Source organism: Aethalodelphis obliquidens, unplaced genomic scaffold (genome assembly GCF_003676395.1).
Source record: "Aethalodelphis obliquidens isolate GAN/ISIS:26980383/991018 unplaced genomic scaffold, ASM367639v1 scaffold123, whole genome shotgun sequence".
NCBI lineage: Eukaryota > Metazoa > Chordata > Mammalia > Artiodactyla > Delphinidae > Aethalodelphis > Aethalodelphis obliquidens.
In genome coordinates, this window is record NW_020838067.1 from 1,243,598 (window position 1) to 1,258,544 (window position 14,947).

At 45.6% G+C, this 14,947-nt stretch overlaps 1 protein-coding gene across 1 annotated transcript in view; it reads left to right on the forward strand.

Annotated features, from left to right (window-relative positions):
• Positions 1-11,961: 11,961 nt before the first annotated feature.
• KBTBD12 (kelch repeat and BTB domain containing 12) overlaps positions 11,962-14,947 on the forward strand; it is a 44,453-nt gene continuing 41,467 nt past the window's right edge. Inside the window, exon 1 of the mRNA XM_027098413.1 lies at positions 11,962-13,032. Coding sequence (XP_026954214.1) covers positions 11,963-13,032 — 1,070 coding nt within the window. The 5' untranslated portion in view covers position 11,962. The remainder of the gene's footprint in view (positions 13,033-14,947) is intronic.

Below are 14,947 nucleotides of genomic sequence, written 5' to 3' on the forward strand. Positions count from 1 at the left end.
CAAATCCTTTTCCCTTCCTCTTGGTCACAGAGTGAGACTCTATTTTCCAATCTCCCTCGCAGTGAGGTGTGACCACGTGGCCTCCATCCTTCCAAAGGGAGTGAGCGGCCGGACATTTGCCTCTTCCAGGCCTGACCCCCACAAATCTGCTGTGCACTTGTTCCCTGACTCTTTCCCTCTGTCTGGAGACCAACAAACACCCAGGGGACTAGGCAGAGCCTCCACCGGGGATGTGTCCTAACAACTAAGCAGAGGAGGACAGCCACCTGGATGATGCAAACACCTGCAGGGCTCCCGCAGAAGCAGACGGCGGGTGAGCCTCTCTACGTTAAGCCCTGAAGGGCTGCGGCCTGTTCCTACTTCAGCCCAGCTCTCACTTTGCCACCGTTGTCAGTGGCGTTTTGGCCAGATCCTGGGGTCTGGTCTTTGTTCTTAATTCTTCCCATCATCCGACGCTCCTCCTACCACTTCCCTCCTCTGCAGCCATACTCTGTCCGTTCCTGTTGCTTTTATCCACAGAATATTCTTTTCCTCTCCATCGCCCTCTCTTCCTCCACCTCCATCCCCAGCCTGGGTGTGTCTTTGATCCCCTTGCTTCTCTCTCTCCAACATGGCTTCATCTCTGATCTCATGGCTTCTACGATCTCACCCAAGGAAAGAGAGGGAGAAGGGAGAGCTGAGAGATTAACTGTCACCTCACCAGAGTATATTCTTCCAGGGACCAAGCCTGTTTTATTCACAGCTGTTCATTAGCATCTAGTTATGCCTGGCACAGAATAGTTGCTCAATAAATGTCTCTTAAATGACTAGACAAATGCACAGACGGCAAGGGAGGCATTACTCTTCCAATGGCAACACCCCAATAATGGGAAAGGACAAAATCCAGAGTTTGGCTGGGAGTTTAGAGAGCAATTGGGATCACACCGTGTCACTGGTGAGTCGTACACTGCACGACCCCAGGCTTTCTCATGCAATGTGGTGTGAGCGCCAGCAGGTGGAAGGAAAGGGCTGGGGACTTAATTAAAGAATGCTTCGAGAGAGGAGCTACATGAGCAGTGGTGGGCAAAAGCAGTGAAGGGGAAAGCAAAAACATTTGCTCTCTATAGAAGCCAACTGTTTTCAAGCACAAAAAAAGTCAACACAAAGTTGTTGAGGGTCTTCTACGTGCCAGCCATTGTTGAGCTCTGGGGATGCAGGGATGAGAGCAGCCACTCTCTGCCTGGAGGTGCCCACCACCCAGCAGCACGTGAGACCCAAAACCACAGTCATCAGGCCATGGGCCCAGTGCTACCTGTCAACAGCAGAGGGGGAGGGCCCTGGGAACACAGACAGTGGCGTCAGTCATTCTGCTGGAGATGTGTTCTGCGAAAGATACACGGAGGACGTGACATCTGAGCTGGACTTGGGAGATAATTCCCTAATTATGTGCATCCATTGGGTCCGCAACCATTTACTGAGCACCAGCTTGGTGCCAGGCTCTGGGCACAAGGGTGAGCAGAAACAGATACAGCCCTGCCCTCACTTCGTGGGGAGAAGGGCCATTGATCTCACAATTACACCAACAAATGCAAAACTAAACCTGAAACCAGGGCTAGAAAGGAGTGGTGCAAGGTTTTATGGGAGGTGAAATAAACGTTTGTGGATTGATGAATCTACAGACAATGTGTAGGGCAAAGACTGCCGGCTGGATCATAATGTAAATAACGGAGCTACTGGCCACCCAGGAGAGACTAGAATTCCCAGTCCCACCGCCATGAGCGAGGTTTGACCGTATAACTAACTTACAGACAACAGTATCTGAAGAGTGACTTCTGGGTGTGTCCTTAAAGGGGGGAGGTTTCCCCCCTCTCCTGTTCCTCCCAGATGGAGGTGGTGGTGAGCTGTCTTGGAGCATGTGGACCAGGGCAGTACTCTAGGGAAGGTGGAGTAAGAAGGGTGGAGGGGAGGCGCCCGGGGCAGTGACTGTGGCGCTGCCTGAGGAGCCTTGGAGCCCTTCCACCAGGCACCATAAGAAGGAAAACTTACCTTCCTTCCTGTTAGGGAACTATCACTGGAATTCCCTGTTAGAGCAGCTGAACCTATACATCTTGACTCACACGGTATGCAAGATACTAACCACTGCTTAATAAAGCAACAGAAAATAACAGTTAGTGTACCTGGACTCTGCCTCACGCAAGATTTGATGATTCATAGACTCAGGATTTGAGGATTTCATTGCTTGGGGGAAATGAAATCATCTTGGGATGTGGAGAGAAATTTGGCATCCAGAAGGTTTGTGACCTTTCAAAAACCCTGAAATCTATTAGATTAAGTTGTGTGCAGCCTTGAGTGCCCCAAGGCTGGGCTCTGGGTGGTTTATCATCACAGGAGTGGGCAGGTGAGGCTTAGTAGACAGATGGAACCTCCCTTCCCCAGCTTCCCTCTGACAGATTCTTATTTATTTATTCATTCGTGTATTTATTTATTTATTTATGGCTGCACGTGAGCTCAGTAGTTGTGGCTGGCGGGCTCTAGAGCCCAGGCTCGGTAGTTGTGGCACACGGGCTTAGTTGCTCCACGGCATGTGGGATCTTCCCGGTCCAGGGCTCAAACCCGTGTCCCCTGCATTGGCAGGCGGATTCTTAACCACCGTGCCACCAGGGAAGTCCCTCTCTGACAGATTCTTAAAGCAGAAGAGCCTCCAAAAGAAATGTCCGTGTCTCTGCCTCAGGACAGGATACAATCAGTACTATCAGTAAGAGGTGGCCTTCTGCCCCACTTTCAAGACCTTTGGAGGAGTCTGCATTTAATAATACCTGCCTCATCAGGAGAAAATGACTTGGGTTACTTGATAGTTATCAAAGCACTTTCACACCTACTGGCTCTCCTATTTCATCCTCCTAATAACTTGGGTGTGAGCCAGGTGCAATACGGTCTTGTCTACTGTCCTCCAAGAATCTGAGCTAATCACAGGAGGTCATGAGGGTTCCAGGGGCAGAGCAGAGCTAGGACACCAGGTAAGGCCCTCCTTCCTGTCACTTACCAGCTTTGCCCCTCCATCACCCAAATCAGTGACCGCTCCCTGACCATCCGTTCTCTGGAGGGCCCCAGCCAGCATGTGACTGGGCCGCCAAGGTGTACAGGATAGAGCTCTTGGCCTCTGGGAGCTTTTGGGGGTGTGGGGAAATGTGACAGGTTTGCACACCTGGCTACAGTGTGACGCTCTGTAGGGTGAGCACTGTGTGATGGGCACAGGCCACAATGCTCCCAGCCCTTCAGGCCAAAACAGTCACTAAGGACCCAAAAAATGAGTTTGTGGCAACTGCTGGAATCCCGCCCTCCCGTGCCCACGGGTGCTGAGCATGAAGCCTCAGGCACGGATGCCCTGCACCTGCGCACGCACTGTACACACACGTGTGCACACACCTGTACACACGTGTACACATGTACACACACACGCAGGCGCTGCGGCGCGTAGTCCCTGCAGCCCAGAGCGGGAGGGTGGGCGCGGAGGGCGAGCACGCGTCCGCCCGCGGAGCTGCCAGGCCGCCTCCTGCCCGCGGGCGCCCGCGCCCCCTCCCCGCGCCGTCTATTTATATCGCTCGCCGGCTCTGCCCATATTGGGCAGCGCCAGCAGGTCAGGCGCCCCAGGCCGGGTCGCGGCGCCATTGCGGCGGCCCCTGCGGAGCAAGTGCGGCCGCGCCTCCCGTCGGGGTAGCCCCGTAAGTAACGGTGACCGGGCCGCGGGGACCACCCGAGGCCCCTCGGCACCTGCGCCCCCGCCACGCGTGCAGCCCCGCGCCCCTGACCGCCTGGTCCTGGACTGCCCTCGCCGGCCCTGGCGGCCGTGGAGGGGGCGCCTGTGTCTGCCCGTCCCGGGGTCCTCCTGGAACCGAGAAGAGTGCCCGGCACTCGACAGGATCCGCTCTCTGAACTGTAGACCTAGGAGTCTAATCGCCCTGCGTTTCCCACCCCCCCACCCCCGCGGGATTCTTAAGAGTAACTAACGGACTCGATGCATGTTAAAGGCTCTGGTAAGAATGCAGAACGTCAGCTCTTCAAAGGAAAGGAAAAAGGAAGCTTGCCTTATTTAGCTTTATCTCCATCCTGGCCGTCATTAAAAGCCAGGTGTGTGGAGCGGATTATTACTTTGCAAAAAATCCAGTATTTTCCAAAGCTCCGGGGAGACTCGGAGTGCATTCAGGGTGGGGCAGGTGTCCTGAGCCATTTTCAGCCAGGGTCAGTACAAGATGGTGATGCTGAAGCAAACTAGGGTGTGGGGAGTAATGGGGAAAGCCAGGGGTCACCAAGGTAAATGCTGTAGGAGAACTAAAGGGGCAGGAGTGAGAGAAATTATAAATGAGGACTGACTCTCAGGTCTGCATTAGGGCGGGGGGGGGGGGGTGGGAATGGGGGGGAGGGGTGCCATCTGGGGGGGGGGGCTACTCACGTCCTGCTGGTGGTCGTCGCCATGGGAATTAAAAACCCACTGTTGCCCTAGCTTGCATTTTTTTTTTTTCCCAATAGATGCTGGAATGTTTCAGCGCTGCGTGTTGACAATTAATTTACAAAAAAAAAAGTCCGAGCAGCCAATTTGCTATCTCTGGCTTAAGTTCTCTAAGAATGGGGACCAAATTCCTGAGCGCAGTGGTGACGGGGAATTAATTTTGAGGATGGGAGAAGTGGGTGTCAGAATGTGTCAGGCTGTAGGCAAGGAAATCAAGTTAATGATTCTGGGTGATTTATTTGACTTGGACAAACCGATAGCAGCTTGAAGAATCAAAATATCTTCAAGACAGTGGTTAATAACATGTATAAAACCTAAAAGAAAAAAAGTTATGAACTTGTAATTTAGGACTAAGCAAAGCATTCGTTTAATTGCACAAACCGTCTTGAGCAACTGTTCTGTGCGAGGCACTGTCACAGACAGACGCTAAGAATACAGAAAGGGTTAAGACCTGACCCCCTACCCTCAATATGCGCATCAGTGAAAGGCGAGGAGGGCGAAATTCGTAAATAAATTGCAGTAACAGCGGTGCAATAACCACCGTGTTCAAGGTACAAGCAAGGAAGGGCAGAGAAGGCTTCACTGAAGAAGTGACGTCTGGGCTGAATTTTGAAGAGCCAGTTACATTTTTTCAGGTGGAAGCAGGTGAAGAATATTCCAGACACAGGAAACAACATGTGTAGCCACATAGCATTAGAATAGTGAGTGGTTCAGTACTACTAAGAGATTGGAAAATATGAGGAGGGAAAGTCCAGAGATGGGGTAGTAAGGGCTGGGAGGTGCCAGGTTAGGAAGGGCCTCCTAATGTCTGGAGGACGGGTAGTGCTGGTGCAAATAGGCTTGAGGTATTTTTTAAACGTGGGGTAATGATTTCATACATGAGAGTCACCAACTTACAGAAGGGCTGTGTTTTAAGCGTTGGAACTGAGACATCATTGACGTCATGTTGACATTCCTTGGCGTGCCAACCAAAATCTGTTGAAGGGGGTTTTGGGCTGGAATGTAGGACCCTAACCAAGTCATTTCTCAGGTCTTCAGATTTTTTCATCGATAAAATTCAAGACTTTGCTGTTGATCAACTCTATCACTTCATATTATGACCTACTCACATACTGAACATTTCTACGGGAAAAAAATGTATACACTGACTCTGGAATCCAGTAACTTCTTTTCCCACCGAACCACAAGTAGGAAGGAATTGTTTCTGCCTTTCTCCCAGAGCAGTTCTCATTAAGACTGGAGAAGCAGGTTGTAAGAATCTGTATTTTCCAATGACTCATAAGTTGGGCTGACTACACTTTGACAGGTTAAAAGGAAAATTCTCAATGTATCTACGTATCCTGTCTGCCTGTCTGTCTGTCTCTCTCTCTCTCTCTATATGTACACGCACTGATGTGGTTTACACTGTATGGGGCTGGCCCAAAAGTTCGTTCGGGTTTTGATGTTATGGAAAAACCCAAACAAAACTTTTGGCCAACCCAATAGGTTAGGTTTTCAGAGTTATAAGTTACTCTAATGTTAATACAATTTTTACTTTTAAACTTAGTTTATGCAATATTTAAGATGTGCAAAAAGGCCTAATGAATAATAAAGTATGTTATCGGGTTCCTGCCATACAGCTGATGAAGTCACACGTTGATTACGCAACTGAAACTCCTTGTCACCCTCCTCCAGCTGTGTGCCCTCGCTTCCACGCCTCCTGAAAGCAACCACTGTCCCGAACCTGGTGTTTAGAATTACCTTTCTTTATATTCCACTACAGTTGTACATGCCCTTAAAGAATATACAATTCTTTTAACTTTTTAGTTTGATATAATTTCAAACTTACAGGAAAGTTCTAACAGTAGGACAAAACACTCCCATAGACCCTTTACCAGATTCACCATTTATATTTATTTTGTCATAATATATCACCTACACTTACTCTATTAGAATATATAGTATTGTTTTGCATATTTTACAGAAGATATCAGTGGCGGGCAGCACCTATTCTTTTTAGTCTTTTTCACACATTGATGTTTGTGAAATTCATCCATGTCGATACATGTAGCTCTAGTTCATTCCTTTTTTTTTCTTTTTTTTTTCCTGTACAATATTCTCTTGAGTGAATATGCTACAGTCTATCTGTTCTCCTGTTAATGAATATTTAGGTTATTTCCAAATTTTTACTATTTCAAACAGTGCTGCTATGAATTTAAACTAGTTTTAACTTCAGCAAAACATGGAGTCATGGTCATGTATCAATCAGTATTTAGAAAAAGTAGCAACTTTAAAGATAATATAAAGATTATAAAATTAAACACTGTAAAAACAAAACATTGGTAGTTTAAGTAAACTAACATTTTTATGCCACTTTAAATTTTATTTTTTAAATAAATTTATTTATTTAGTTATCTATTGGCTGTGTTGGGTCTTCGTTGCTGTGCTCGGGCTTTCTCTAGTTGTGGCGAGCAGGGGCTACTCTTTGTTGTGGTGAGCGGGCTTCTCATTGCAGTGGCTTCTCTTGTTGAGGAGCACAAGCTCTAGGCACATGGGCTCAGTAGTTGTGACTTGTGGGCTCTAGAGTGCAGCCTCAGTAGTTGTGGCACACGGGCTTAGTTGCTCCGAGGCATGTGGGATCTTCCCGGACCAGGGCTCGAACCCATGTCCCCTGCGTTGGCAGGCGGATTCTTAACCACTGCGCCACCAGGGAAGCCCCACATTAAAATTTATAGGAATCCATTTCTTAACACTAAGTATACTGGACATGGGTAAAACTGCATTTTGGATTTGCAAAGTAATTAGGCTTTATTCTTGTGATTTATATTTATTTTTGCTACTCATTTTTTCTCCATTATTATGGGTACTATTAATATGACTGCACAATTCAGTCTTCTATAAATTGGAGCAGAGAATAACTTCCTATTGGTATCACTGAGAACATTTATACCGTTTTATTTTGCTGATGAAAGGAGAATGCCCTCTGGGCCCTCATTACAAGAAAAAGTTGCTGTCAGCTCTCTTTTATTTGTGAGCTGTGTCTGTACCCACAAGCAGTTTGTATATGAACCCAAACATTTTTATTGTTCAAAAAATGTTTGTACAGGTGTATCCAGTTTCGGCTTTACCAAACAAATTACATGTTATACATGCACGGCCTTATTTAATTCTCCCAGCTATTCTTATATAATTCTCAAAACTAATTCCAAGCAAGGAATCAAAAAGAGGCTAAGAAACTTGCTCACGTTGTAAATGGTAGAGCGAGGTATCAGAACCCAGGTCTCAGGAACCCAAGTCAAAGCCCACGTTCCGAACCTCTGAGGTACTCTCCGCTACCCCACTGTGAGCACTTGGATACAAAAGACTGACCCAACTACTTTATTTATATACAGTAACCCCAATTTACACATGCAGAAACCAAGGTTCAGTAAGGTTACACAATTTTATGGGACTTCCCGGGTGGTGCAGTGGTTAAGAATCCGCCTGCCAGTGCAGGGGACACAGGTTCAAGCCCTGGTCCGGGAAGATCCCACATGCCGCGGAGCAACTAAGCCTGTGCACCACAACTACTGAGCCTGAGCTCTACAGCCCGCAAGCCACAACTACTGAGCCTGTCCTCCAGAGCCCACGAGCCACAACTACTGAGCCCACGTGCTGCAACTACTGAAGACTGGGCACCTAGAGCCCATGCTTTGCAACAAGAGAAGCCACCACAATGAGAAGCCCACACAACACAACAAAGAGTAGCCCCCGTTCACTGCAACTAGAGAGAGCTCGCGCACGGCAACAAAGGCCCAACGCAGCCAACAAATAAAAAAATAATAATAATAAATAAATTAAAAAAGAAACGTTACATAATTTTGGGATGACAGAAAGCAGTGGCTAAACTGAGATTCAGGCCCAGGACCGTCTCACTTCAAAGCCCCATCTGCAATGCCAGCATCTTCTGTGTACCTTACGTATACAAGGAACAATGCTGAGAATGCTTGCTGAAGCATGGTGGCTAATGTAACTGACCAGTTATCTCTCAGGATTTACACCAGTAAATTCATTTGGTCTGTAAATCCACAGCAATTAGAGTAGCTCTCAAGAGTTTTATAAAAGGCAATTAGAAGGAAGGGACACTTAAATATATGTGCCCATCTAAAAAATTCATAAATGTTTCTTCTGAATGTTTGAAACAGTTATTTCCTTTTTAAAAGTATTTTTTGTTGCTGAAGCCAGCGTTTGGGGCAGAGAAACTGTACCCAAGTAAAGTATTTATTCAAGAAATTGATTTATCTTTGGGAATATTGGGGACACCAGATGATCCTTTTAAAATAGGAATTTGACTGTTCCCCTTCTCAAAACTCTTCATCTGGAGTTAAGCAGAGAATTGGAGATTAGGCACCAGACATAATCTAGAAAGTGGATTTATTTATGACAGTGGCACACGAGTTGTTGCCCCGTTGCCTGTTTTATATCACCCATGAGCAAGAATGAATTTTATAATTTTAAATGGCTTTTTCAAATCAAAAGAAGATGTGAAAATGTATGAAGTTCAAGTTTCAGTATCCGTAAAACAAACTTTTTGGCACAGAGCGATGCTCATTTGTTTACGTATCATCTATGGCTGCTTCTGCATGGCAACGGCAGAGCTGAATTGTTAAGGCAGAAACCCTACAAAGCCTGAGATATTTTCTCTCTGGCCCTAGTTTGGTGCTTGCTCTAGAGGGAGTGATTAAGAGTGCAGACTTTGGAGTCAGATGGAACTGGGCTCAAAACTCAGTTCGTGTGCTTGTAAAATGGTGTAGCCATTTAATGAGAAGAGGTAAACTCAGAAGAGCTGACTTAGGTAATTCTGCCTTCTATCAAGGAGAAATGCGCATAATTAGAAGTTTCTACAGTTCTTTCACTTGACAGTGTACTAATAGAGAATACAAGAATATACCTAAAGTGAAACTTTATACAATATCTAATTGCAGTTACCTTAAGCAACCTTGTCTCAGTATTTTTGCAAATGCCACTTACACTAGTGAGGACTCCTGAGTGCCAGGACCAGCACTCCCAACTCAAACTGGCTTAAACAATGAGGGGAATGGTCTCTCTCAAAACTGAAAAACACAGATATAAGGCATGTTTCAAGCTCCACTGCTCTGAAATCTCTGCCTTCTTTCCTATACTGGCTTTGTCCTCATGCTGGCTATCGGGACACGGCTGCAGTGGATCCAGACCTCTCATCTTTGTAACACGTGGACACCCCCAACCAGTGAACCAGAGACTGAGCTTCACTCCAATCGGGCCAATCTCAGGTCTCCCACCAGCCCCTGAACCAGTCTCAGTGGTAAGAACGGGAGTCAGTCCCACCCCAGTGGCACCAAGGAAAGGCAGGCTGCATGTGGGGAGAAAGCCAACATTGTCCACTATAGAGCTGTGTATAAGATATTACCTATAACATGTTTATCGAGAAAACCAGTCCATAATGTACTAGGTATTTCATTTTTAACCTCTCTTTGAAACTAATGCCACTTACGTTTTCATTAAACTAGCCCTATGCCAAAAAGTTCAACGAGGGTAGCTTGGTTCCTGCCTTAAAGATACAAAATCCTAGGTTGTGGTCCTAACATTTGGGTCCCCGGCGTCTGGTTTCTTTCCAGCAACATCAAGAACTAATGACTCTGAACTATCTGCATTGTGTTAGATCACGTGATCCGATCTGGAAGCTGCCCTTGGCCTTCTAGCATTGTGGGTACTGGTACCCTTTGAGGGATTCTTGTATATCAGTACAAATGGAATAGAAATTTTAGAATATTTATTTCCTTATAAGAAAGCTTTTACCGTTTTTTAGTTTGAAGTAACAGCTGTCATCTATAAAGTTGACTGATGTGTTTATGTGTAAAGAAGCCTACATAATATGATTTGGGCCAGTCATAATGTGTTGTAGGAGAATTTAGAAATATAATGACCTCTTAATTACCCATAATTGGATTCTCTTTGTAAAAATCTAAAACAAATAAAGCGAAAAAGCAACCGTTCACTTTTAACCTGCAAACCCTTGCATAGAAAGTCTTAAGTTCTCACTGAAATAAAACTGAGCCATTAACGCCAGAAAATCCGGCGAGGAGGCTTTTATTTCTCTTTCAAGTATACGGGTTCCAAGACTGGCTACTTGTTATGATTCCACACCCTTCAGCACAGCGATTTTTAGGTCTTACAGTTGCCATTATATAATTAAACATTCCTATCATGCTTAACATTTGTTTCCTGAAATGAACTTTAATTCAACACTGAAAAAGTGCCAAGTCTCGTTGAGACATATGAGGTTTCTAATCCTTTACAGGATCACAGAAATTTAGAAGGCTTATAAGCTTCACGGCTGACAGATTTTGCTTTCAGTGTTGAAATTATCACCTCCCTGCCTTTCTGAGCTCCTCGTGCTGACTTTTCTACCATCGAGGTTTATTCTCGCTGCTGGGACTGACAGCCGCATTAGACCTGGACAGGGTGACAGAGATTGAGATCTGCTCCTCCCGTTAAGGCTTCTGGCTCTAGGAGTGTTCTTTAAATCCAAAGAGCTAATTAGCTTCCTTGAAACATCCTGTTTGCAGTTCCCCGGGGAAGGGGAAGCTGAGACAACCAGCTTAAAGAGATTTTTAATTAGACTAGTGCTTTTTCAGGCAAGAAGTGATTCCACCTCTGCCTCTGTGAGACAGGGAAGAGAGAGAAGCCAAGCAGGAGGGGCAGAGAAACGGGAGGACTTTTGTGTGTTTTCTAAGATTAGGATGATTTACTTGTAAGTTTCAAGTATTGTGAACTCTCACGGCAGCACGTATTTGGTTGCGCTTTCCAAAGCACTGTTTTGAATCATTTGCCACATAGCAAAGTTTGAGCAGAATTTTAGTGGACTTTTTTTTCAGCCAGCCTACAAGACCCCCTCCCTTGTGATTTTTCAGACTGGTGCTGATAGCACTTGGGTGCATTTTGGGGGACGGTGCACATAACCTTTTCAGTGATGTTGCACCTCCTCAGAGAGGATGCTTCCTAATGCCTCTGTATCCTCCATCTGTGGGTCAGCTGAATTTGGTAACTGGAATTGTAAATGAGAAAGGTGCTCATCTTATCCCTTTTCTCTTCGTTCACCTTGGGAGGGAGGACTTTCCAGCCTCTGCTAGAAAAATCTCTGCCGCCAATTAGGAAAATATTGTTAGTGCTTAATAATTTCCTGTTTTTAATTTTACAACCAACGACGTTATTTTTAGATACCAAAGTAGCTGTCTTAATGTTAAACTACTCTGCTTGGAATGAATAATATTTACTTATAAATACTTCTTAGAACTAAGGCTGCATATTTAAATTACAGAGAATTTTTTTTCTTAGAAGAAAACTCCCTCTTTTCTTTCCTTCAGGAATGTTACATGACATCTCTGTGGCTTGGTGAGTAATAAGACATGTAAACAGGACCTCAAGAATCGAGCTACATTTAAAGAAGACTTACTTAGAAACACTGGAGAGGACACCATGGAGTGCAAGACTGAGGGAAAAGAAAAATACCAACACAGCTTGAATTTACTGAATAAAATTAAGAACATGAAAGAACTAGCAGAGATGATTGATGTCGTACTCATCGCAGAAGGGGAGAAATTCCCTTGCCACAGGCTGGTCCTGGCTGCATTTAGTCCTTATTTCAAAGCGATGTTTACCTGTGGACTACTTGAGTGTACTCAGAGGGAAGTCGTACTTTATGACATCACAGCAGAAAGCGTGTCGGTGATATTAAATTATATGTACCATGCGGCTCTGGAGATCAGTAATGCCAATGTACAGACTGTGGCTATGGCCGCCTATTTTATGCAGATGGAGGAAGTCTTCAGTGTGTGTCAGAAGTATATGATGGACCATATGGATGCCTCGAACTGTTTGGGTATCTATCATTTTGCAAAGCAGATTGGAGCTGAGGATTTAGCTGATCAATCGAAGAAGTATTTATATCAGCACTTTGCTGAGGTGAGCTTACATGAAGAGATACTAGAAATTGAAGTGCACCAACTTCTGACGCTTATTCAATCAGATGACCTGAACATATCCAGAGAGGAGAGCATTCTGGACCTAGTTCTGAGATGGGTAAATCATAACCGAGAACTGCGCACAGAGCACCTTGTGGAACTTCTGAAGCAAGTTAGGTTGCAACTGGTGAATCCTTCTTTTTTAAGACAAGCCCTGAAAAGGAACACAATGCTTCTGTGTGATGCAAATTGCATTGACATCATTCAAAACGCATTCAAAGCCATCAAGACCCCTCAACAGCACTCTCTCAATCTTCGTTATGGCATGGAGACTACCAGTCTTTTGCTGTGCATTGGCACCAATTCTTCAGGAATCAGGTCGAGACACAGGAACTACGGAGATGCCAGTTTTTGCTATGATCCTGCATTGCGCAAGACCTATTTCATCTCCTCTCCCAAGTATGGGGAGGGTTTAGGCACTGTGTGTACTGGTGTTGTCATGGAAAACAACACTATCATTGTGGCTGGAGAAGCAAGTGCCTCTAAACTCTCCAGACAAAAGAGCAAGAATGTGGAAATCTACAGGTTCGTATCTAGCCATATACTTGTAACTTTGTTTCAATTATCTTGCTTTGACATTAGCAGCCGAAGTACTTCTTAGTGATCACATCTTAAATTATGTGTGGTCAGAATTACCCTGTAATCATGTATTTTACATAGATGTAAAATTCATAATGAAATCATCCACATTTTAAAATTATTTTTCTCTCCCTTTCATTATTAAGAACATATAGTTGAATTTGCATAAGTTAAATGTATATACTTTATGATTCCTTTGTATATTTTCACTCTTAGCTTTCACTATTCATATGCTATAATTGCTTTGTTTTTGAAGAGCTGAATATAACTTTTAACAAGAAGAAAAGTTTATTAACACTGACGCCTTTGAACTGACTTTTATTAGTTCACAATTCAGAGTAATAAGTAATTTTTCTTCTTGACCAAAAAGTACTATTTATCTGTCAGTTTTCATTCTGTACTTTTTTTTTTAATTTATTTTTGGCTGTGTTGGGTCTTCATTGCTGCACGCGGGCTTTCTCTACTCGTGGCGAGCGGGGGGGCTACTCTTCATTGTGGTGTGTGGGCTTCTCATTGCGGTGGCTTCTCTTTGTTGCAGAGCATGGGCTCTAGGTATGCAGGCTTCAGTAGTCGTGGCACGTGGGCTCAGTAGCTGTGGCTCGCAGGCCCTAGAGCGCAGGCTCGGTAGTTGTGGCACACGGGCTTAGTTGCTCCACAGCATGTGAGAAGGCTTGAACCCGTGTCCCCTGCATTGGCTTGAACCCGTGTCCCCTGCATTGGCAGGCGGGTTCTTAACCACCGCGCCACCAGGGAAGTCCTTCATTCTGTACCCTTAATGAGTGGGTCTTTGCTAAACCTCTAATAGTGTAAAATGTTTGTAGCCTAAGAATTCTTCAACCCTAGAACTGTAAGAGGAACAGGAGTATCTGCTAAGAAGTAGTGTATGTCTAGGTGTTGTGTGTGAGGACAGAAAGATTTGTTTCCTGTTACTCAGCAAGAATTCAACCCTTAAATCTACCTGGGTGAATAAGAGTTGTACGTGTAGGTCCTTGAGCTCTCCTTGCACTCCCTCCCCTCTCTGGGCCTTCGTAGCACGGTTTCTCAGACTTTTCAGTCAGTCGGTAAGTGATTCTCGACAGCAAAGTGGGGACAGAGAAGGATGAGAGGTCTGCTATTTTCCTGTCGTCTCTCCTCATTGCAGTATGTGCTTCAGGCTCTCGGCCCGTCCTGCTGTCACCTTCACACGTTGAGCAAGTGTCCCTTCTTCCCAGAAGTGGGGGCGGGAACACAAGCCCTGGATAGTGACTGGCCCTCTGCCTGCGGTGACAGAGCTGTCACTGAGCAGCAACAGGTACAGGCCCTCAGGTGCTTGTGGGAAAGGGGGCCTGTTTCTCCTGGGACGGATCCTCTGGGTCCCTGACATTTGTCTCCTACTTGCTCTCGGCTGGGTGCCCTTCTTTTCACCTTAGAGCCTCCTGTACCAGAACCTCAGGTTCTTTAGATACCTATTTTCTTCCTCTTAAAGGTAGTGCAGGGCTTCCCTGGTGGCGCAGTGGTTAAGAATACACCTGCCAATGCAGGGCACATGGGTTTGAGCCCTGGTCCGGGAAGATCCCACATGCCACGGAGCAACTAAGCCTGTGCACCACAACTACTGAGCCTGAGCTCTAGAGCCCGCAAGCCACAACTACTGAAGCCCGCGCGCCTAGAGTTCGTGCTCCGCAGCAAGAGAAGCCGCCACGATGAGAAGCCCACGCACTGCCATGAAGAGTAGCCCCCGCTTGCCGCAACTAGAGAAAGCCCGTGTGCAGCAACGAAGACCCAATGCAGCCAAAACTAAAATTAATAAATTTTAAAAAATAAAATAAGGATAGTCCACAATTCTGCCATCAGAGTTAATTGTTAACAAACGTCCATCCCT